General features: G+C 44.7%; 1 protein-coding gene across 14 annotated transcripts in view; it reads right to left on the bottom strand.

Annotated features, from left to right (window-relative positions):
* ptprk (protein tyrosine phosphatase receptor type K) overlaps nucleotides 1-25,509 on the bottom strand; it is a 122,207-nt gene that overhangs the window by 42,726 nt on the left and 53,972 nt on the right. For all 14 annotated transcript variants that reach the window (XM_023797137.2, XM_023797135.2, XM_023797134.2 and 11 more), the window contains exons 5-7: nucleotides 24,038-24,153; nucleotides 23,046-23,220; nucleotides 16,639-16,932 (exon numbers count right to left, since the gene is read on the bottom strand). In XM_023797137.2, the coding sequence (XP_023652905.1) occupies nucleotides 16,639-16,932; nucleotides 23,046-23,220; nucleotides 24,038-24,153 (585 nt within the window). The remainder of the gene's footprint in view (nucleotides 1-16,638; nucleotides 16,933-23,045; nucleotides 23,221-24,037; nucleotides 24,154-25,509) is intronic.

The raw sequence follows: 25,509 nt of genomic DNA on the forward strand, positions 1-25,509 counted from the left end.
TTTTGGGTATGGAGTAACAATACTCAAACACGAGTCTTAGTACTAATAGGGCAAGCACAAAGCTCCCCAACAAATGATGCAAGCTGGGAGAGAATTAGGGCTTTGTCCCTTTAGCAGAAACACAAGTGTAATAGTGATTAAATATAGTGCAGCTTCACTTTGTCATATGATTTAGGGATATTGGTATGCTAACATTTACTGAATTCATTTTGATCTCATCAGTGCCCCTGTGTATCATTACCACTGTTCTGTTACAAAACCTCCATTTAATCTTTTTTTGGTTCACTACCACTTTCTGTCAGATCTGAAAGCCGACGGGATTCTGGGGATGTCCTTTCAAAGGCAGAAAGCAAGTCCCAGGCAGGAGGGATTCCTCTCCTTAAAGGATCACCATCCCTATTTCCCCACTTAAAACAAGTGTCATCTATAAACTATTACTCATCCTCTTCTGTGACCCATATCACTGGGCAGAAATACTTGTGTAGGCTCAGGTTTTTTTACCCTAATAAAAAGAAACACTAAAACAGAAGGCTTGAAAATTACACAATACGTGGTACGTGTCTGATCACATCTCACTGAGAAAAGGCATGAAATCCACACACAGCTACTCGGCGTAGACTGAGCTACCACCACATCCACAGACAGCTAAAAGGGAAAAATGATTGGTTCAGAGATAACCAATCAGATCATAGAGGCGGCAGGACAGACATCTGACTGGTTGGTCCCGCCTCTACTTGCTTGGACCCACCACCTCTATAATCTGATTGGTTCTCTCTCCACTGCATGCAGAAACTGCTATAGTTAATGCAGTGTTTACTCAGGAGGTGCCACCACATCCATAAACAATTTGCCGCCTGCCCAGTATTTGAGGGGTTTCCCCAACACATTTTAGACCCAGTGCTCCACCCCAAATGTGATTATATTTCATCTCAATCCCCACAGGCATGCTCCAATACATCACTTCTTCAGGATAAACCAGGTGGAAAAAGAAAATAAACAAGAGTAGCGAACCACTGGCTTTGTCCCTCCCTCACCCAGAGAGCAGAGACTCGCGTCAAGGCAGAGAGCAGGAAGGAAAAACTAATTCTTACAATTCTCATCAGGGAAATGAAACACTCTGGTACCTTATTACCCACAAAGTTACCACAGCACAGAAAAGTAATAGAGGATAAATTGTTGAGTGGTGAGAGGCACCAAAGCGGAATCAGAAGAGAAATCAGGAGATGCAGGTCTCTCCATTGGTTTGCCATGAGCAGGGTGAAGTCAGGGTGAACCAAACAGACGTGAACTTGGTCGGCTGATTTTAGTGGCAGCTTTCGAGAAGATGCGAAGCTTTCGCTGGTTTGTGAAGGGGCTACCTGGCCACACTTTCAGAACGGATCTGTGTTCGATGTCAGGGTGCAATTTTTGTAGAGTGAAACATGGGGGCTTTCGGGTCGTCTCGCCCGTCCATCATGCTCCCCTGCTAAGATCAAAGACTGCAGAAGTTGGCTGAAGCGGGAGGGAACGTGAGGACATGTATTTTTTTTATTTTTGTCTCCACTTATGACGCATGGCCACATCATGAAGTGTTGTTGCGTAAACAGGAAATGAGTAAACAGAATTACTACAAAGACATAGTACAGGTTTTGGCTACATGAGGTCAGATCCAAGAATACAAAACATTCCAGTCTGTCTCTGTTTACCAAATCACTGCTGACTCATGTAATGGCTCCATATAGGTGCTTGGGGGCGGGGGGGGGGGGGGATGGAGTTAAGGCTCCCCCCTCCCACAAAGCATGAAGAATTCACACAAGTAGCAAGAATGCAACTCTGAGGAAGGTCAAGATTTAGGGAGGGGACAGAAGAAAAAAAAAAAATTAAAATAATAATCAAGCCCACCCCGACACATTCGCACCGTGACACATTCATAGATTGTCTGCATGATGAGCCCAAAGATGGCGTGCGGGGGGGTGTTTTATCCAGACCATCATTTATTTACTCCCTGCGTAATAGAGTATTATCAGTGCTCAGTGTGTGCGGGAGGGGGGAAGGCAGGCGCGCGGGAGGAAGGGAGGCAGGCGCGCGGGAGGAAGGGAGGCAGGCGCGCGGGAGGAAGGCAGGCGCGTGGGAGGGAGGAAGGAAGGCAGGCAGGCGCGCGGGAGGGAGGAAGGCAGGCAGGCGTGCGGGAGGGAGGAAGGCAGGCAGGCGTGCGGGAGGGAGGAAGGCAGGCAGGCAGGCGTGCGGGAGGGAGGAAGGCAGGCAGGCAGGCGTGCGGGAGGGAGGAAGGCAGGCAGGCGTGCGGGAGGGAGGAAGGAAGGCAGGCGTGCGGGAGGGAGGAAGGAAGGAAGGCAGGCGTGCGGGAGGGAGGAAGGCAGGCGTGCGGGGGCACCATCAGGGAACCGCCTGGCGACGCGCTGTTCTTATTTACAGCTGGGGCGGCACTAATGTGCCAATGCCGGGGACAACTTCGTACATATTGAAAAAAAAATAAATAAATGCTAGGACAATAAAATCCAAGATGGCGTCAACTGCAAGAAAAATAAAAAGTATCAGAGAAGGAGCGAGAAGGGGAGGGGGAGGCCAGGTAGCTTAGTTCATCGAGCGGCAAATTCAGATGGACGCTTTCGTTTTTTTTTTTTATTCAAATTGTGCAGCCTGAGAAGCCGCTGATAAGCACTCTAACGGAGTAGAAAGTCAAACACAGGACTTAAAATCTAACACAGGTGGATTGTGCATGATGACAGAAACGGAATAAATATCATTAATAGCTAACAAATGCATCCGACTTCTTGAGGCAGAGGGGGGGAAAACTTTTTTTTTTTTTTAAAAAAAGGTGTGTCGTGTTGGCAGAAAGAGGGCTGAGAGAAACAGCAGCGACTTTTCAGCCTGAGAGAGAGACCGCGCAGTGAGACCTCAGAGAGAGACCGCGCAGTGAGACCTCAGAGAGAGACCGCACAGTGAGACCTGAGAGAGAGACCGCACAGTGCGTACACCGGTAACGGCAGATCGCTACCAAGTAGACACGCTGGGAACAACGTTATAGAGTCAGAGCAGAAAAATGGAAAATTAAATTGGAGGAACCAAAAATAGGAATGTCAATCATTCAATCAATGAAATCAATTTTGAGACCACCATCTTAAACCACGTCTTACTTCAGATCTGGAATAAATTACAGCTGTGGTCCATTTTGGCATGTCAGAACTGTTTTAGAGAAGTTGAAACTCTGACTAGGCAAAACATAGGCTGCATCTCAAATCGATAAAAAGTAATTTACATTTAAACATTGGCTTCTCATGTACAGATTACCTCACAGCTTCATAATATTTGTCAAAGGCCTCGTCAATCCCCACCAACGCGTCGTTTATCCCGCAGAACGAGCCTCAGCTAAACACCGAAGCATAAATCACAGCCTCCTTCATCTGCATCCCAAGCCAAAAATCTCAGCCTGCCGAGTTGAGGCTTCGGGGAGCTTTTGGCCAGGCGGCTGGGTGCCAGGCTCCAGGTGCTGGGGGCTCCAGACATTTTCCACTGTAATCTGTTTAAAACAAACTTTGTCGAATGAAATTAAGAGCCCACATGAAAGCAGAGGCCTTTTCCCATTCCAGTTATCAAAAAAGACGGCAGAGAAGTAAAAGATTTAAAAGTGCGGCTTGTATCCCCTAAATAAAAGTTCCGGAAACGTTTTATTATATTGGGAGAGACAGGCTTTTGGCACTGAAGAAACATGAATACTCTGATAGACATTACAAAGTGATTGAACAATGGACTAACTTGCTCCTTTCATAACACAAAACTATTTGATTCTTCCAAAGGCCCACCAGGATAGGGACAGGAGTCGGTCCCGGTGAGGAACGAGCCCAGAGATTTTACACCACGTCACAAATTAAAATGACACACGCACACATGTACTCGCCATTCCTATCTATCAAGCTGCTGCTATTAGGGCTCAACTGCTGTAAATCAGCGGTTTCAGGGAAATGCCTCTCTGGGGACTGTGCGTGAGGTTAAATTAGCCTCTCCAGTCAGCAATAAAGTCATCCACACAAGCGGATGTTACTTATATTACGTTACAACCCTTACACTGCTGCTTAGAATCTATGTGCTTATACCAACATAGGCTTTGTTTAAAAAAAATGGGACTGTTTTTGGGAACAGCCTGGAGAATGTTGCCGTCTTAAAAATGAATTCAACACCAATGCTGATGCCTATTAAAAGTCAGTAACTCATGAGATAAATGCTACGGTCGCGGTACAAGGGACAAAGACTGACCTCTGCCAGCTCACTGACACCAGCACACAACTAGATACTGCGCCTTTAGTCAAAAGCTCCGCAATGATTCTTTCTAAGCCCATATTTCCAGAAACAATTGAAATCTTCAAAAGGAATCTCTAACCATTGGTGAAAAAAAGATTTAATATAACCACCTGAATTGTCTACTTGTCCAGCTCTTAGATTACAGTCCCATGAAAGCTCATCTTTCTTAGCAGAATTTGGTGACCTTTACGGATTTAGCTGTGAATTTAGGCAGCTGTAATGCTGGAAGATTTTAACATGCGTATTCAGTAAAGACGGAACATTTTCAATAAGCATCTATCACCGTGTGACATTATAGGATTACAATAACACACGGCTCTCATACATACTTGCTTAATCATACCTTATGCACCGGCTCTATGGGATGGGGGTCTCTGGCCCGTGTCTGCAAGGTCGCCGGTTAATGGCCAGCAGAGTATCCGATCTTATCGCTCCAGGCCAGGGGCGTCAAACTCCAGTCCTGGAGGGCCGGAGCCCTGTGTAGCTTAGTTCTTTCCCTGTTCCACCACAAATGATTCAGCTGAAGAGCTGTGTGGTAATTAGCACAAGGAGTTGAGTCAGGGGTGTTAAATGAAGGGAAACCCAAAAATTTGCAGGGCTCCGGCCCCCCAGGACTGGAGTTTGACACCCCTGCTCCAGGTGGTTCTCGTGTCGTTCCCCGACGGTGAAATAATCTGCCCATCTCGTCATCAGATTCCATCTCCACCTTCTCAGTGTTCCTGGAACATCCTTAGCTCTGCACATTCTGCTGATTTGAACAGGCGTCTTATTTGGTTCCCCTTTGGTTCCTGCTCCCATCCAACCTACACTCGTCCCAGGGAATCCACCAGAAGCTCAGCCCAGCTGCACTTACGCCCAGTCGCCTCCTCAACAGCATATACATCTGCAATGCGCCGTTTGCCACATGCGTACGTCACTTTGGACAGAAGCGCCGGCTAAATAATATGGACTTCATTTCATCTCGTTTAAAAAGTTGTTTTAGTTTAATTACCCCCTGTATGTGTCCAGGGGAGAAAAAATAAAGGGTAACGCTTTACATTAACTGCACCTTCATAATGCATTCATAGAACATTCAGAAGTTAAGTATACCTTAACATCCTAACATTAACGTATAATAAAGCTGTTAAGGTATGTTAGGAAGCTCCACAAATGTACTACGACTGCATAATGAATGCATTATGAGGGTGCAGTTCATGTAAAGCGTTACCACCGTTACGGTTATGACAACATGCCTCAATGGAATTCTCTCCTCACCTATATTAATAATAGGACTGTAAATTTTAGCTGCGGCAATTATTGTTGAGACTACATTACTACAATAGAACGCATAGACAGGTTCTGAATGAAACAGCTCCTCAAAATACAAAAGCAGTGTTGATACTATTGACAGCTTGGCACTGAAGATGGATGTGGATGGATGTGGTCGAGCCAAACACGCAAAGGGAGGGAATCTGAACACACATTACCTGCCCGCGATTTTCCATTCCTACTAGACTACGCAGTTTGCTTGACAGTACATATTGGACTCTTCCTTAAAATAAACATGTCCTCATTACACCTTGTTCCAGACTTACTCGCGGTGGCTGTAGTCAGACCCAAGCATAAGCTGCTGCAGATTGTGTGTTCAACAGTTATACTGCCTGTCACAGCCTGTTTCTTCTACTGCTTGGAAAGATATGAAAGTATGAAATTAATTCTCATTCACTGATTCGCTGATGACTAACTCCTTCCAATCAGACTCTTTCCATAGTTTTAATGAAGGTTAACAAAAACGGATGAACAAGCATTCTCAAAAAAAAATAAAACACCTTTGTTGGCTTGGCTTGTTTATATTCAAGTTGTGGGGTCATCTTGTAACGTAGGTGTCATTAATTGGTTCCAGCCTGTCCTTCAACACTGATGTTACCCTTTTACTCAAGATAGCTTTTAATGCTTCCAAATTCTTATATATTAATGTTCAAGATACACAAACGTCTTGATTTCTACATTTTTTATGCAGATCAGACAACGGCAGAGAAGTTATTCACGGTGGATGAATCGCATTACTCTTTGCTCAGCAGGAAGGATTATATGGAAAAGCAGAATGCGTGCTTGCACTGCTCCTGGTGCCTCTTCGCCCGCATGCCGGTAAGTCACGGGCGGACGCAATTGCTACCCTTCGCTTACAGGGCACCCAAAGGTCAGGCACTGCTTACCTAAGAAGCTGATTAATGTCAATGATTCAGATCACAATGCAGGTCTTCCTGAGACGCCTCCGATAAATCAAAGGCAGTAAAGCCTTCAGCTGTAGTGCATAAAACAGTCCAGTAATGTTGGGGGCGGGGGGGGGGGGGGGGTTGCGGGACTTATTTCAGTATAGCTTACGGAGAGTTAGGTGCCTGAGACTCTGGGTCCTACATCCACTACCAGTCAGACGTTATTATAAACCACTGGTTACCTCCTTTCCATTTATTTCATAAACTGCAGATTTTTTTTTTATTCTTCTTAAGCTTTGGAAAGTTGAGTGAACAACTATAAATGAAAAAGTCAAATAAAATAAGCTTCCTTGATAACATGGAAAGAGTACGTAACAGTGCATGTCTGACATCCTATTAACTGGTTGTGTGGTGATGGCAGAGTCAAATTTTAGGCTGTCCATTAACTTTAAATGCACTAGTTAACCGTTTCATCCCATGAAACAGAGCAGTATTTAATGTCTCTTGTGGAAAGGATGCCTCAGTGTTTCTCTGCTGGTGTAACTGCTAGAGGAGGTTACTTTGAAGAATCAAAGATATGACATTTTCTTGCTAATAAAGGTGCTCAAATGGTTCAATGTACTGTAAATTTGATAGCAAACAATATTGAGTGCATTTTTAGGAAATGTTAAGTGAGTAACCTGCAAATGTAGAAAATCACAGCGTATGCAAAAAGTTTTGACTGGTAGCATACCAGCTAGTTACAACTGCTCATGGGAGGGTTCCCACTGACACTACAGATTAACTAACCCAGCCAACCTGACTATAAAACACGCCATTTAACTCCAATAACAGACCAGACGGCCTGTTTAACCTCCAGCTTACAGTCATCCTACTTCATGAAAGCAGCAATTTGATTTGATTCCCTTTTTTTTGTCTTTTTAAACAAAGGCAGGTGTTTTAACCGTTAGGCTTTCCATCTACGGTGACATTAACATTTGATGTGCACTATGTTGTAGTAAGGGTGCTATACAAAGATTATTTTCAAAAGAACTTATTGAGAAACTGCTTGCAAGCAGCAAAAATAAATAATTTCAGTTTAAAAAGGTGTAGGAGTGAACTGCATGTGTTTGAATTAATTTAACACGGCTTTATGCTCGTGGCACAAAGCAAACAGTCATGACAAAGTGAAAGCGATGCATATGAAGAGCAAGACTCGACTGGAAATAAAAAGGGCAAACTCTCAGGAACGCATTACAAAGTTCGGCAAACGCTGGCTCAGATTCAGAGACGATCCTAAAAAGAAAAACTTCAGCTATTCTTTAGGATGCCCCCCTACTCAAAGTCCTTTATTTCCAAAGAACATTCTCCAAGCTAATGATGCTCGACACATTATCAAGCACAGCTTGCACTCAAGCAAATGGATTTGCCGCTAATGTTTAAGGGAACACTTTCCTGCAATGCTCCACTCATTAGCTTCATTTCGGGTCTCCATCTGAGATCTGTCAGCTGAGGACTGACATCCCGGTGAAGCAAGATACACGAGGACGCCCAGGAGGGGTCAACAAACAAACAACACCAGGACAAAGACTTTTAACCAGGGTCTAGACAAGGAAAACGTGAAAAGAAATCTTTTAGGCACTTGTGTGTTTTTCCTCCATTTAAGAACGTGTAGGGGGGTGTGGGGTGGGGGTGGCGCTATAGTGAGTGACATTCTACTGCTCTACTGAAAATATGAAACATTTCATACAAATATAATTTCGTAATTCCAAAGTCAGGTATAAACACTTCAAGGTTCTTGGAGTTGAGTCGTCAGGGATTATTCTAAACAAGTGTTATTTCTGCCACATTCACAAAACTCAGGGTCAAATATTGCAATTATTTTGTAGGTAAGGATAATGACTGCGCCATAAATCAGGCAGAAAAGGCAAATCAATTTCAGTCTGACGGGATCTTAAAAACATGCATAAAGGACAAAGTTCCTGGCTTTCAGACTCAAAATATTTTCAGCAAAAGAAGATTAAAATCAGAAAGGTCCAAGGTCTGTTTGTCCCAGTCTTTCTTAAGATGATTTAATGTTCTTCTGTAGCCAATATCACCATCAAACAGTCACACATCGGTTTCCAGTAACCAGACAGGTGTTGGTAAAGGTGTTACTCACTCGGCACTGGGGCTATGTGAAGCACAGAATGATGCCACGTGAAAACTCTCTCCTGGGATAAACATGCCACATTTTTAAATACAGAAGAGATTAACTTCATCTGCTAGCTACTTGTAATTATCATGGGAAAGGCAATTCAAACCCTGTAGACATGAAGACACTGTGTTGAATAACAGCAGACACAACATTTACATTTAAATGTACGGGCTTATTCGTGAGCGACACGTGTTGCGCTAAATTAACAGTTCAGCATCACCGAGGATTTTAACTCCCAATGTCTAATGCTGTCACACGAGCTCCCAGGCTACCTTCTGAGGCAGGGATCCCCAACTTCTCAGGTAAACACCAGGAACAGGTGTGGCTCATCAGAAGCCAGGTAGAATAGAAAACCTACTGGAATAGTAGCTCACCAGGTCCGGATTTGGAGACCCCTGTTCTAAAGGATAACGCTACTTATGAAGGGAGGGATTTATTCTAGTGTCTTGGTAAAAAAACAAAAAAACAAAAAAAGAAACAACTAATAATGATGATGATAAACGAATGAATTAGTAAAAACCCAAAACAGCCAACTACTGCTTCAGCCAATCCAAGTGTCGTACAATTTGCAGAATGGCGTATCTACGCCAGCATCCATTCCACTTTCTACTCTTCCTTGCTCAATTAGTCGATGACGTGCTTATTTTCTTTACTTAACACCGTGAAGTTCTGGTAATCCCATTAGGCAAATCGGATCCCGAATCAGCTAGTTACAGTCCCTAGGGGGCTGGCAGTCATGCGTGTCACCTTGCTTCATTATGCGCCTACTTGTTTTATGGTTTGGTTTTGACACCACCTGGAGAGAAGTGATTTATCCGTGCGGGCTCGTGCGAATTTAGCGGGAACGCCAGGATGCAGCGCCGGCTAGCCATCAACTGCAGTTCAGCTGTAGTCAGTTAAGACACTGGAAGCCACATTCAACAGGATCTTATTATAGCTTTATGATTATTTTCATCAAATTATTATTAGTCACTATTACCTATAATTTTATTTAGCTTAAAGGTTGCCTGCCAACAAGCACCATGTGTGGGTGGTTGTGAAAACTTGCAAGTCGAAAGCACCACTGCTGAGATACCAAAGTACCAAAACCGATTCTGTACAAAAAGTACTTTTGAACAGCCTATTAATAATGTATATATGCCTTCCTGTCTTAGTGGTAAAAATATTTGGAGAGAAGTATTAAAAGTTTGCTGCCTGCTGCAGAAGTGCTACAGGTTCCTACCTTAAGATCCACCTCATCTGAAAACCAGTTCACACACAGAGCATCAATTATTGACACGGTCCTGTGTCTTTCTCCTGAACCACACCCCCAGGCCAGCCCCCTTCTGAATGATTCATTGAAAGCCCGGCTTGGAGCGTCCCTTTGCGGAATATCATAGAACTCAACAATCCCGATAATTCGTCTTCATCGGCCGATGACTGCGGTTACTTTGACTTCCATCTTCAAGGGGGAGGTGAGGCTGCTAATGGTGGGCTTTCCACTGGAGAACATCTTAAATCACCGGTGGGGGGAGGGCCTGTCCCTCGCTGATAGCTCCTAGCTACATTCGAGGTCAGGACGTGACATGCATGATCAAGCGATGCGACGTTTTTTTTCCCCGCCACTTAAAATGTTTTGCTCCCCTGCTCTGTTGATGAGATGAACGCTAAAAATCCCATTTTAATAAGCATCCTGCTTTCACTATTACTACCACAGGTAGTGATAAAATGTCATGGGTTAATTGGTGGAACCAAGCACTTAAAATAAGTATACAAATATATCATTCTATTTTACTTTCTCCCCTCTCTGATTCACACCTGTAGCTGAAAACTTCTATAACACTTGTGTCATGCTGCTGCAATAATGAAATTTAAATATAATTGGGTTTCAGGAGTTTGGGTCAAGCTTCTGAAGAACTTCCGTAATTAATGAACATAATTAAAATAAACTAACAAGTAAGGAAAGAAGATATCCAACAAGACAGTGCTGCTACAAGATTTACCAGTATATACTTATTTATTTTTTAAAAGGCAATTAGTTGAAATATAGAATATATAATATATATATAGTATCAGATTTTTCTCTTTTCTTAATGATATTCAGTCCAGGCGAGATTTAACATGCAGTCTGACATGCAGATTGAGGTAATCAAATTTAACAATACCATGTGGAAAATTTCTGCATGCTCATTTTTTTGCCCATAGCCCCTCAACTCCATAAATCACTGCAGCTTTGAATGCTTGCACAGCAGTTTAAATCGAGCATTTATAAATTATGACTTAAGTAGTGAATTACGGACTCTCCCTGCTCGGGCCTCAGCAAAGGACAAAAGAATCACCCCGTAAGACTCAAGCAAAGCCTGTCTGTGTTTAACTCCACTCATCGTTAAAATTGTCCAAGTTAAAATGCCTTATGAAAAAAAGCTCAAAAGTAGCTAAATCATTGCTAAAATAGAATCATCTTCTATCCATCCGTCCATCCACTTATACTGGTCGGGGCCACAAGGTCTAACCTTGTTTTTATTAAATTGCACATTTAAAAAATAATCTTCCCGAACATTACAGTAGATGAGGTTCTAAAAGTGAAGCTACCACACCGACTGGCCGATGAGGCGAGCTGAACACTGTCCAGAGTCCGGGGGCCTGGTCAAAATCGATACCCGTCTGAGGATGGACATCACCTGAAGTTAACGAACAGCGACACCTAAGTGAAAGAGGCAAACCTGCAATTCACTGCATGTCGGCAAAAACGCTGTGGCGAGGAATCAACAATGCAGATGCTGGTCTGTATTATACCACCCGCCCCCCCCCGGGCTTTGAGACAATAACCATTAACATGGACATGTCCGCATGTGCAGGGGGCACAGTCCTTGTAGGAACACATTACTTTTCAGAACTGGTACTAGCTGAACTTTTGACCGCAGTGCGGTCTGCTAATTTCAATCTTGGCTGCTCATTTGAGGCACCGGCCGTTTAATTATAATTGTTTTAGTAAATGGCCCGATTCAGAGAAATCCGCATCCAGAGGAAACATTCCCGGCTGCGGTTTTCTGGGGGGCTCCTGCAATATAACGGTCAGCTACCCCCCCACCACCCCCCTTTATGGCTTTTTTGGTAAATGCTAAGATCTCGGGGCTGAGGAAAGGACACCGACAAGGCAACACCTCTCCTTGCATGTCCTGACCATCCGCCACGTGTATATACCGCAGTATGATAACACACACAAAAAACAGTAGCGCTAAAAAATTACTTAAAAAAATGTGTTCAGTGAGCTTAGAGCCTTGCCTACTGCATGTTTAGGACTGAGGGAGAAAGCCAGAGTGCCTTGATTAACTCCAAGTAGAGCACACAGACCGAACAGACAGACAGGGAGACCGAGCAGACAGACCGGGAGACCGAGCAGAGCAGAGGCAGATACAAACACTTTACTGTGAAAGTGAGCCAACAGCCCTATTCACTGGACTGCATCTCCTACAACTGCTTCTGGTGTGATGGAGCTAATCACTTATTTACCAAGCTTTGGGATCATACTTGGAGATACACAAGCAACGCAATCCGTTTAGACAGGTGTAACTATTAAACCCAGTAAGGCCAATGGCAAAGGCTTTGGGAGGCGCAAGCAAATCAGGCCCTGTCCAAACCTCTGACAGCTTCAAATTCACTGCCTGTCTTGCAGCCAACAGGCTTGATACCAGTCTCCCTGTCAGTACTTCAAACACCGAATGTGCACATTCCCAGAAACTGTTCATGCTCTTAAAATAGGCGAATTGTGAGGACTGTAGCAAAACCAGCATGGATCCTTGAACAGTAGTTTTTTGGTGCAGTCTGCTAAGGAGTATTTGCAGAAAAGAAACCAAAAAGAAATTTCCAATACAGAACTGGAAAAAAAATACAATGAATGGAGCACAGTGAAATGAACAAAAGAGGACAGCCTTTGCTGAAACCCAGAAACAAATAAACAAAGCAGTAAACCATTTTTGCTGAGAAATCTTCCATGCTTGGCGACCATGATCGGACTATAGAGATTTACACGGGATACAGTTGTTGCAGTTACAAACCACAAAATCTTGTAGCAAACGCAAAGTACAAGAATGAAAAGCAATAAAAAAGCCACACAACTCATAGTCCAAAATGTATGCAAGGTTGAGGAGATCTTTTCAGTCTTCCCCGTTAAAAACAGACACTGAAACAAGGCACCATAAGAAGCCCCCACAGTCACACTGGTTTTTTTTTTTTTTTTGGGGGGGGGGGGTTCCTTCTTGTCCACCCTCAGCCCATGTGCAGCACCAACACACACCACACATCACTTACAGTTCCTGCCTCACAACCATGCAAGTTGTTCATACACAAGTCACTGACACACAAACCTAGCAGCACCTACTGGACAGCCATCAAAGCGTAAATGCAGGGGGGGGGGCGTGACAATATACCTGCCATTGGTCGTCTTACATGATGTTTCCGAAACTCAAACATCTTAGGGTGCTTTTCCACCGCACAAAGTACGGTACTTTCGCTTTTCCATTGATTTCCGGGTTGAGTACCAGTACCGAAAGTTCCAGTACCAAAAGTGCCAAACCAGCTGGGGTACTTCGGTACTTTGGGGTGGGACTTGCAAACGTATTTGCTGTCGATTGGTTATGCAAATAGCCTGCCACTGAAACATAAAATACAACCGCCATCTTTTGAAACACACAGCGAACAGCGGGAAACTAAATAAAAAGCAGTAGAAGCAAAAATATAAAAGAAAGTAAAATGGAAGGATGGACAAATGAGGAAACACAAGCTTTAATCGCCATTTGGTCGGATACAACAGATCCAGCGGGATTGGGATGGCACGACTCGAAATAAAAAAGTATTTGCCGTAATAGCAAGCCGCTTGGAAGAAATGGGGCACCTGCGAATCACCGAACAATGCCGCTTCAAAATCAAAAAACTTAACCAGGACTACAGGAAAGTGAAGGATCATAACAGGAGTGGCACCAACAGGAAAACCAACACATAGTTTGAGGCACTGGATGGTCAGGGGCGGTCACTGATGATGTCATTTGGCACCGGTACCAGTTTTAAGCCAGTGGAAAACCGACACAAAAGTAGTACCATACTTTTGGTACTTTATGGAAGTACTGAAAGTACCGAAAGTACGGTACCTGGTGCGCTGGAAAAGCGCCCTTACTGGAAGCAGCAACATGATTCTCCCAGGGCTCTCAAATGAAAGGAATCAATTTAAAATTAACTGTGATTTACTCAACGACTGGCTTATTTCTGATGCGACGATCCGCAACATTGGAAAGTAACAAGCATGTGAGCAGAGCTGGGGGGGGGCGGGGGGAGTTTATGGCTACAGTGGGTATTACAAACTACACATGCCACAATGGCCATTTTACCGAGTACATCTCATACAAGCCAGTGTGTTGGTGCGTTGAGCACATGTGGGAGAAACTGCGAAGCAGGACATTGGTTTGACGTGGGAGAGATGGGCAGCAAGGGGCCAGCCCCTGAAAGGCAGGAACAGGCCTATTTTTCATGCCACTACAAAGATTATTTTAGGGTCAGATGGAAAGAGGCAGCAATGAGGGGTGAGCGATGCGGGATTCACTGCAATGCTGCGATGCAGAACGTGAGATTGGCTTCGTAATTGCAAATATCAGACTCAAAATTGCGTAATCGTTGCTTTTCAGCCCCAGCTTCTGCACATGGCAGCTTATTTCGCCGCTACTTAAAGCCAAATCAAGGTGAAAATAACACTATTTAACAGAAATGTCGTGGCATTTGTGAGAAGTGAATCAGATGCACAAAGCTATACAAAACAGCAAGAATATATAAAGCAGACTCAGGAGTGAAGTGCCGTGAGAATTTCCATAATGCATTTGAGCACAAATCAGGAAGCGTGTGACTCAGTCAGACCCAACTGCCCCAAAAACAACACAAGAGAAACACCAGTGATTTGTTTATTGCAAAAAAATTGAGTGAGTCACCAATAGTTTTTCACTGGTTTTACAACTGAAATGAAGACAGATGGGACTCTTCACCTAAAGTATCTCCAACATTTAAACTTGTCCCAACTACATGGTCTTTGATTTTGTAAAACAAGGCGCAAATGACCAGAACGATAAGCAAATCTAGCCCAGCGTTTATCAAACTACAAATAAACAGGCTTTAAAACTCAGTCAACATTCAGAGCCCGACGACACGGGCGCAGGATTGAAACCAATAAGATGAAAACCAAGGGATATCAAAATTTACGCGAAACTAAAATTGTTTTCTGCGCGTGAAAGGCAGCTTCCTTTTTCTCAAAGACAACCCCATTCACACTCTTATATTGAGTATAAAAGATTTTCCTTATGGGGGAAAAACACCCAAACCCAACATGACGGTAGGAATCAGAAGCATAGTGCCAGAATGTACTCATGTCAATCACTGATCCATGGGTCCCAGTGTAGGGACTCAAAGAATCGTGTGAGTGTGAATCCAGGATTAAATTTACATAAAATAAACCAATGAGCTTTTCCCAATCCAAAGCACTCCACCTTTTCAAGGCACCAAGAGCTCACTGAGTATTACAAATCCACTAATTAAGGTACTCTAGAAGCTAGAATTAGATTTAAATTCTTGAAAGGGCCAATTTCCTTAAGATATGCAAGAAACCTCACGTCAACAACAAAAATGCCCTTACAAAAACTTCACATATAGAATTTTTCAGCTTGAATGTTCAAGGAAAAGAACATTAAAAACCAGGAAGTTCCAACAGGAGAAGATGAAATGCAGAACTAAACACACTCAGAATCACAATCTGGGAATGCAGTCGGTCTATTCGCCTGCAAGCAATTTGGAGAAAACACCATAGTATCTCAGATGATAGAAAGGCATCACCACAGTAATGAAACACTGTACACATTGGGCATCATTCTTAATAACCACTTTCCTTCTTCAAATTCTTTCCCTGACACAATCGCTCTGCTACGTGCTCCAGCATATAAGTTGTGTATCTAGTCCCCCTTTGTTGATATACTGGTTAATACAGATGCCATGGCAACCCACAGTGTGTGTAACTCACAGAAAACAGCAAAAATTGGATGTGGATGCACACTGCTGCTTGCTAACGCTAACAATGAATACACGCAGGCTTAGCTACGCAATACACGCACATTAAAAAAAAAATTCATATTTGTTAGGAATCATTTCTAAAGCATCTTACTTGTGGCCTAATGGTTAGGGAAGTGCACTTGTAATTGAAAGGTTGTTGGTTTGAATCCCTGACCAGCAGAATACCACTGAGGTACCCTGAGCAAGGTACCGCCCCCAAGCCCTGCTCCCCGGGCGCTGAATTAGCTGCCCCCTGCTGTGTCACGATGTGACATATGGGTTAAATGCAGAGGACAGATTTCATTGCTGTGCTATGCTGTGTCAACAATGACAACTAATCACTTTCCCTTTTTCCTTTACTGAAGGGGGGGGGGGATGATTGTAAGCTAAAAAGATACATAGATTTACTACCTAAAACCTTAAAAAACAAGTAAACAAACAGATACAAGCCAAAGACATTAAGTATGATAAACTTGTACATAAAGGTAAACTGAACAATAGCACAGTGAGATGACAAACAGTCCATAATGCGGCGTTTCCCTAAGCCAGTAATTAATCGAGACGCACTGCACAACTCACATGACCGAACAAGTGATATGAGGACTTGCTGTCACATACATGTAATGTCACTGGAAAATGAAACCAACTGACTGATTGAGTCACCTGCCCAGCCAAACCTAATAAAGAGCTCAGGTTTACTTGAAAACCTGCATACACTACTGATCATGTAGACCGGTGTTGGTGACAATCTCCTGCTGGCCAAGCCAATCCCGTGTTGAATGGACCGTAGCACATTAGTCAAGGAGACAAGAATTTAACTCATCTCCAAACTGAACGAAAGTTCTTGCGTGCCGAATGCAGGTGTGACGGAGTTGGAAGTGGAGGAGGCAGAGGGGCATGCGGACTCACCGGCACACTTGGTCCTGGTGATGAGCGGTGGTCCCGGCTGTCCCGTTCCCCCTTCCCCGGGACGGGTGAGCAGCACTCTGATCTCATACTCCGTGTCTGGGTCCAGGTGCCACAGCTTGTAGTTGGGCGAGTTGACGGCGTGCGTCTCCGTCCAGCTGCCCGACGTCATGCGGTACTCCACCTCCTTCAGGATGATAGGCCCATCTCCAAATATAGAGTTTGCATTCAGCTGAATGAGGAGGTATGTAGGCCCCACTGCCAGTAATTGGGGGGGTGCAATGGGGCGTGGAGGCTCTGCAGAAAGGACATTCAGAGAGGACAGAAATTATAGTTCCGCAGATTAGCTGTAGTGCTACAAGAGGATGTTTCATTCAGTCCAACTTCAAGTATATTTGCAGGGTATCCATATGGGACACAACCACACATCTGTCTAGGTAACGAGAAAAGTGTTGACAGCAGTAACTGCATTTCATTCTGTTTTCAAGCGCTAATTTGTTTTATAATGATTGCACTGCATTTTGTGTCTGTTGTACTTTATCTCTCAATCAGCAACAAGACAATCCAGATGGCTTCTGATTCACACTGGCTGCAACGGCGAGTTTGGCGAAACGCAGCTAGCAGAACGCGGTGCATTAATTAGCGTGCTGCTAAATGCCGAATCTGGATTCATATTCAATAAATCCACTAAAATCTCAATTGGGGGGGGGGGGGGGGGGATGCAATACTCACAGGCAAAAAAAATGAAAAGCAGAAATCTTTTTTCAAACTATATTCCTTATAATCTTTATAAAGTCTATTCCAAACTAGAACTTCAATATGTTCACTACTTGCTACACGTGTTCATTGCCAGTCTAGTCTTTTTTTTTTTTTTGAAGTTATATGGAAAAAAACCTGCATTGCAGAGTTAATTAAAACAGTAGAGGACCTTGCGTGAGGCTCCACAGACCCGGTACCGCCGTCGTCACCTGACACACGGCCCAAAAAAAAAAAAAACTCGCGCCCATTAGCTCTCGCCCGCACGCCCATGGCAGCACAGACGATTTATGTGCCATGCAGGGTACCCGTATGTGTCCTCTTTGACCGGCCCCTACCTCATGCTGCTGCCTGCCATTTCCCACCTCATTAATGTGTAATTACCTGTTCACAACCTCCTCTCTTTCATTTCCCATTCCACCGGCATCACCTCCTAGCCTCTGTCAGGATATCAGTATGCACTCTAGCAGTTACCAGGCTTCAACCTGATCGCTGATGCCTGTTGCCAAGTCAGACCCTCTCTATGGAGGAAAACTTTGAGCCCCTGACATCAGTGTTCATATAAAAATAAAATTTATTTAAAAAAAACAAAACAAAACACAGCATATTCTGGGGCCGAGAGAGAGAGGTTGGAGACTGAACATGAATGCTGTCTATTGGCAGATATGGGCTTTGCTTAAAAACAGGAGAAACTATGATCAATAAATATGCTACTTTGTGCACTTTAATAAAAAAAACGGAGTATTCACTCTACCTGGCTTTCAGGGGGGGGCAGTTTAAAAAGCAGACATTTACATTTTAGCGGATTTGCCGTCATGAGGTCGTATTGCTTGAACTTTCCGGAGCCCCTAAACAAAGCAAAAACTTAATATACTAATAAATACACAGCCCACATGGTGTGACAGCCTTCTTAGAGCTGAAGAAAGCATAACAAATGCAACATAGCACAGACTGATATTTAACAAATGAAAAAAAAAGGACAGAGGGAATTTCTTTGACAGACGCATGGACAGAATGTGCTTTGAGTAAAAGACTCGGGTCAATTAATGACTCAAACTGAAAGAAATCCGTCTATAAAGGCCCCCAGTTGTATTGCAATTTTCTCCATTGGTTTTTTTTTTTTTTACTGTCAGTGTTTTTATGGGATTTGTCACTGTTCTGTTCAGCACTGGTTTTTCTGTTGTATTGTCCACACCCTGCAAGTCACAATGGTACCATCCAAGCCCAACAGGTTCGTTCTGAAACAGGTGTGATCCTTCATCCTTCAGCTTTGCACTACGCCTCTTTCTCGAGGTTCTCAGTACACACTCCCCCTTACCAGCAACACAGTCATGCTCAAAACCATCCAGAACGAGGTGGTGGCCGGAGGAGCCAGGACACATTAGCATGTTGGCACCAAGGAAGAGTGATTCCATGGCTGTTCTTACAGGAATAAAACAGCATTCAGCAGACAGGCAATGACCATCGGCAGGAATCTTCAAGAAAGTGATCACATTTCTGCTCAGCATTAGACTGCAATTTGAGTTCTAAACACAATATAGATTTATCTATAAGTAACGAAATTTTGTTTTGATTGTTCATTCTCAGCACAAGATTTTTAGTTATCCCACAGGGGAATATCACAGTGTTTCAGTCACTGCAAGTCACTGCAGAAGCTCACTGAAAGCAACGCAACGTCCAAGGGAAACCACAAGAGCCGCATTTTAACACTGGTTCTGCCAGGACTTGAGTGTTTTTAATAGACTGACAGTAGCAATTACACACTACACATATTAGCAAATCAATAATGCTTCACAAAGCATGTTGTTAAACGCGCAGGATGGATCGATCACAATTTGAAGACTATTCGACAATTTCACGTTCCCGCTTAACAATGCCCTGTGTGCGTAGGTGACTGTTCATTAAAACCTGGCAGGGAGACAATCTCATGTAATTATAGAGGGCAGCACTATGGGCTCGCGTTTCAAGCACTTGACTCCCAGCTAGGAGGTCAGTTTCAAATTCTAGGTAATACCGTTCCACTCAAACCCATAGTATTTAACCTCGCTAGTGTCAAACGTTAAGCCATAACCCTTTCACTTTTCTAACGCTAAAATGCACGAGGGAGCCAGCGAGCATGTTGGCCGCGACGAGGCAGTGGAGGCACTAACTGAAAAGACATTTTGGTAGAGAAAAGCAGCCTCAACAGCTAGAAAAAGAGCACAGAAAATATACCTGAATGGCTTTAACCACTCAAGACACAAGCCCTGTTAAACACAGGCGCTATTTATTAGCATTTCCTGACCAGATAAGTATCCAGTCTTTAAAAAAGCACTTAGAATGTGATGTGAGCCCCCCCCAACAGCAACCTCAGAAGCAGGCATGGCGCCAATGTAGCACAGCGTAGGCAGAAGGTGACGCCAGTCTGGACTTGTGCAGGTAGACAGAGCCTTTCCAGTCTCCCGTCGCCGTGGCAGCGAACGGGCCGCTGATGAATCTTTCATCATGCAGCATTATTGCTTCGCCCAAACAGCACATCCATCTCGTGCGGCTGACAGGTGAGAGTGATAGCGGCGGGGACCTCGCATTACTGCTCCTTGAACCCGACCTCATCCATCTCTCGCTTCCCCTCGCTTGTCCGCCCTGCCGCAGCACGACTCACCCGTCCGGGGGGTGCCTCCGATCCCCTGGGGGGCTGCCCGAAAAGGTAACCCGCTCTCATTTATTGCCCTGGCAGTTGACAGTTTCTCTTCACCTTCAAAACCGAAGGGGATGCTGTTTCGAAGGGCCCTACAGTTTGATTTGCCAGCTTCTCTCAGGAGCGTTTTGGTCTGAGGAACAGCAGATTCTGACACAAGGCCTGACAGGGTCAAATATGAAACTGCAGCACAGACCAGGTCTGACTGATGCGGGCCCAGGATGGCTAGGCTACACCCCCACCCCCCAAAAACACCTCACCCGCTTTATTCCCTGAAGCTCCCGCCATACATCACTCTATTGTCTAAAAGACGACACAATCATTTCATCCCCCCCCCACAAACTTTATTTCCCAGCATATAACCTCTACCGAAAGGAGGAAAAAAAAAAAAACAAACTACAAAAGTTAAATAAATCAAAATGATCAAAATAACCCTAGAGACACAATGGAACTTGGATTCATATTCTGTTTTTTTTTCCCGTCTGTTTGTTGACACCCCAGCCCCCCAATCAGCAAGCCCTAAATCCCCCCTCTCTCATCATCTCGCCGCATCCGCGATTCCGCCCTCATCAGAGTTTAACAACCCCCCTTTGAACACACGCTTGTCAGGCAGCGAGCTTTCTTCAGTGGCAGAGGAGCTGGCAGGTAAGAAGTTTTTAATCTACTTTTAAGAAAATATTTCCATGCCGCCCTCACTGGCTGACAGGCATCTCTGCCGCCCTTCAGCTGATTCGAGTTTATTTACTTCAGGCTGGGGCGGGGGGGCGGGTGTTTTGCCCACCACTCTCGCGAGTTCGCCGGGGGCGGCAGCTGCACATGGTGCAGTCATTAGAACAAGAGTGCATTCCTGGGGTGAAACGTACACTCGAGCACACACCGGCGTACGCGCGCGCGCACACGCACACACACACACGCACGCACACACACACGCACACGCACACACACACACACACACACACACACAGGCACGCAGCTGAAGATTCCGGGGATGCTGTCCTGACACACAAACCAAGAAATCAAGCTGGGGAGAAACGAGAATAGATAAACACGTATTCCACAAACTGCAAGGCTAGCAGCATATTAAAAATGCCCGGCATGTAAAAACGTCTTCTAAATATCATGAAAATCCCGTCCTCTAATTGCTTTGACCATTTCATCTGATGCCCTCCATATGCAGCTCGAATGAAAATTAAAGTCACACAAGAAGAAACTGCCACGTTTGTATTTCACGAAGCAAGTCGTTAATTAAAGGGACGTCTGAATCTGGCAACTGGCAGGCACAGACCCGAAACGTCCTCCAGCAGGCCTCCGTACTGACTAACAAAGCCAGCACTCAGTGACTAGCATGTTGTTTTGGGGTTCCAGCTAATAAGTAGCCTTGTCAATAAAGTTTAGCTTCTGGAAGCGAAAGGGCAGCATCGGTGCCCCGCAAAGCTGCAGAAACCACACTAACCAACTTCCAGCACGGGGGGACGCACAGATCAATACTATTTAGGTGAAAGAATTCGCCAGAGAAATTTTCATTTGTTGCAAAGATGGGCAAAATAGCTGCGAGCGTCCTCTGTCACTTTCGGTTTAGCAGAAGACTCACTAATAAACTATTACCCCCCGGTCACGAGCGACGGCGGCCGGCCCGGTGCCATCTCTCATTAAAGGCGGCCCGTATCAATGGCCCCAAAATTTCCTTTAAAATTACCGTCTTTTGCATCCTTGCAGCCGCATGTCAGATTTCAAGTGCAAGTCAGATATCGGACCTGTCACTGCAGTTAATATTCAGCTTACCCCAAACACCAGGCTTCTGCTGCCCCCTGGCCCAAGTTACAATTTGCAGGACAGTTGTTCAGATAAACAAGAGATCCCCCCCCCCCCCCCTTGTAGTCGGGTAACAGAGGGGGGGACTGTCGTATTTGCCCAGAGCGTTTCAGCAAAAGGTGCTGGGGGGGTTTTGTTGGTTGGAAATTTCCAGAATCCACACATCTGTTACAGCACGAATGGCAACAAACCCCACTGTAGGCAACGGACTTATTTGAACAGTACTTACACAAACATGCTTTACATATCAGAATCCTAACCCTTCAGCGATATTCTCCCTTTGGTAATACTGATTTAACTTTCATACATTTAAGTTGCTTATATTTCAATAAACAGATGGTTGCTTTACAAGCATAATTATCCGAATCTTTGATCTTAAGTCTGAATGCTAATGATGTACGTTTTAAGTATTTATGATTAAATGTAGTCACTACGATCAGGACACGCTGATGAGAAGGATGTTCGCAGGCAAACACCAGATGGAAAGGAAAAGAGAAACTCACACTAATCCCCTCACTTTCACTTCTGCATGTAAGCAGTGATAATCCATTAAGAAAACCCAATATTATTAAAGTTGAACAAAAACAGCGTTTCAAAGACGTGTACAAGCTAATTTCAGTGCATTAAGTATGCTCTAATACACTTCACCATTACAGTTCCTATTTGTTTTTATGCAACTTTTCAGAAGTGAAATATTTCTGCATAAACTACCTTTGTTGACAATACTATGAGAAGCTTTTAGTATAACATATTTTATGCAAAATGCTCTGAATAGATTAACCTGGCAGGAACCTAAAATTTTCCAGCATTTCATATGAGCAGACAAGAGGCGTTCGAGTTCACAGGTCAGACTTTCCCCCCAAAACAGAAATATCACCATGTGATACAGACCAATTAGAATGATTCAAGGGTCCCACTCTGTGATTTGGGTGAGGTGGTACAGAACATTTACAATGTCTGTCAAAAGAATAGTTTACCATAACGCTGTAAGGTTAAAAGCAACTATTGTGGTCTCTGAGAGGCTGAATAATGGAATGACATTTTGAGTATTTTAAAGGAAATGTTTCATGCTAGAATAGGCATAACGTGATTTAAAAGGGCTATTTCTACATTTGCACCGACAGCACGGCCATAACAGGTTTCAGGCAAGAAAAGCCAAGCGTACCTCTGACGATAAGGCCGGCAAAGTTAGACACCCCAGAGCCTCTCTCTGATTGGGTGACGCATCGGTAGAGGTCCTGGTCCAGGCTGGTCACCTCCTTCAGCTTAAAGGACGCCGCAAACCTCCTGTGGTTGATGTTCTTGGTTTGGGCCACTGGTATATCTTCCCCGTTCCTTCTCTGCAGAAATAACAAAAAACCATAAATGACATTTATAACTGCCGTCCAGATTCTATACAGACTCACCCACCCACAAAAAAAAAGGGGGGGGGGGGGCAGCAGTCACTAGAAGCTAGATGGGCCAGAACCAGCCCTTGTAAAAGAGGCAGCTTAAGGCCCATTTGAGGGAGTCACCTCCCTTTAACTCTTGCCGTGTGGAACTTCATGAGACAAGTCATCTGCACTGGCGGCGGCCACCCCTGTCTCTCAAAATTCACACCTCCCAGGAAAGGGTAACGCTACTTACTGTACTCCCCGGCCCACTCACCCATGAGGGGAGCGGTCTTTCCTCCTCAAGGGTCTGCCGCAGCAGCCAATAAGAGGCAGCGGGGGAGAGTAGTGAAATAGCACACCCTGCAGGAGCCTGTCCCCTCCAAATGACCCGTATAAATTGAGAAGGTGGGGATGCAAACAAAGAACGTATGAAATGCAATCGGAGACAAATATCTCCGAAATGCCACAGCTGAGGATTACATTAAATGGAAATAAAGTTTAAATGGAAACAACCATTTCCTGCCAGACTCCATACTGGCCAGGCATGCCTGCAATATCTGAGCAGGATACTAGGGGGCACCCTTGAGCACTTGAGCATGTATAATGGTAGCTTTGGTGAAGGGGGAGATTCAGCAGAATTTTCAATGGGGGCCCAGTCATGTGTGCATGTGGCCCCAAACCTGGTTTAGGTGGCCCGTTTGGCGGTCAGCCCGTCCGGCAAGCAATGAGCCTCAGTCACGCACCGCAGTCGGACCCGCACCCTGGCCCGCACCAAGGCCCTCACCTGCAGCCACAGCTTGTTGTTGACGGCGTCCCGCCCCGTGGCGATACACTGGAAGGTGGCGTTTTGCCCAGCGTTGACTTCCACGTCGCCCAGGCGCAAAAAGTGAGGCGATTTATCTGCAGAGTGGGGGGGGGGGGGGGGGGGGGGGAGAAGAAATTACCGCCCTCATAAATTTTACATACAAGACAGGATCGATGGAGCCCCGTAGCTTTTGCAGCAGCTCCTGGTGTCAAGCCACCACCCCTAACGACTGCTGTGGAACTCATCAGTCAGACAGATTGTGGAGAAGCCGGCGACGAGTGGGCGGGGCGACCGCAATCCCACGCGGACAGTCCCGGGACCCACAGCTCGCCTCAAACCTGTCTCAGGCAAAGCTTCACCGCGATCGAAAGACAGGGAGCAGGCCAATTCATATTAAATCCATCAGGTAAACATAAAAAATATATACCCAGAATATATACATTTAATTAAAAATAAATTTAAATGGAGATGATGCGTATTAAACAGAAGATATAACTGAGAAGCAGTAATATTAACAAGGAATTTTGGCCTGCTCAATTATTCATGACAGTTTGGCTGAAATACATAGCAGATGCCTCAGAGAAATGGCTCTGTACCAGAAGTACTGAAATAAAGCTTGGGAAAAAAAACAAGGACGGCTACATCTGAATTAAACTGGTCCACAATCAAATCAAAGTTTCTGCCTTGCACTCATGTAGATTTACATGGTATACAGCTGGGAACATTTACATTTACCCAACGCTTTTATCCAAAGTGACTTACAATAGAAGGAAGGCTTATGATTTCTGTGGCTCCCTGAGATTCAAACCCATGACCTTCATCAGCACAATGCTCTACTAGTTGCTTTACAGGAGCTTACAAACTGCTTACAGGACCTGGGAGGGCATTAAGACCGGAGGACATTAACAAAGCGCTCTGATACGAATGTGTTTTTAGGGTGCTACAGCCTCGCCCGTGAATCCGTTCGCTCCTCTTCGAGAGCGGCGCGATTTCACGGGCTCCTGTCATTCGCAGACACCAAGGCAGGGCCGCTACGCCCCTTTACACAGCCCGCCTGTCTGTCTCGCCTTCGCAGCCAAACCGAGAGGAGAGGACGCCGTTATTTTCAGCGTTCTCTCCCGGTGGCTCGACGTCCAGGGCCTTTTGTTCCAGGGAAACTGAACACGCCGCATCCATCCTAAACATGGCACAGATGCAGGGTGGACAAACATTTTTCATTGGGAGGATTAAATGCAACAAAATAAGCATCTCATTCGAAGCAGGTTCCCCCGCACAACCTCGCATGCTGCCCAGCGTTGTTTTTCTCAGATTCTTCCTGTAAAACACCTAACTCACAAGCTCCCCTTTCCTCGATAAATATAGGCTAGGGTCTGATAATACAGGATACATTTCCGAGCACTCCTCGACCACGTACTGCCAGAGATGTGGGCACAAGGGATGAAGTCTATTAT

This window comes from Paramormyrops kingsleyae, chromosome 19 (assembly GCF_048594095.1).
Source record: "Paramormyrops kingsleyae isolate MSU_618 chromosome 19, PKINGS_0.4, whole genome shotgun sequence".
Lineage (NCBI taxonomy): Eukaryota > Metazoa > Chordata > Actinopteri > Osteoglossiformes > Mormyridae > Paramormyrops > Paramormyrops kingsleyae.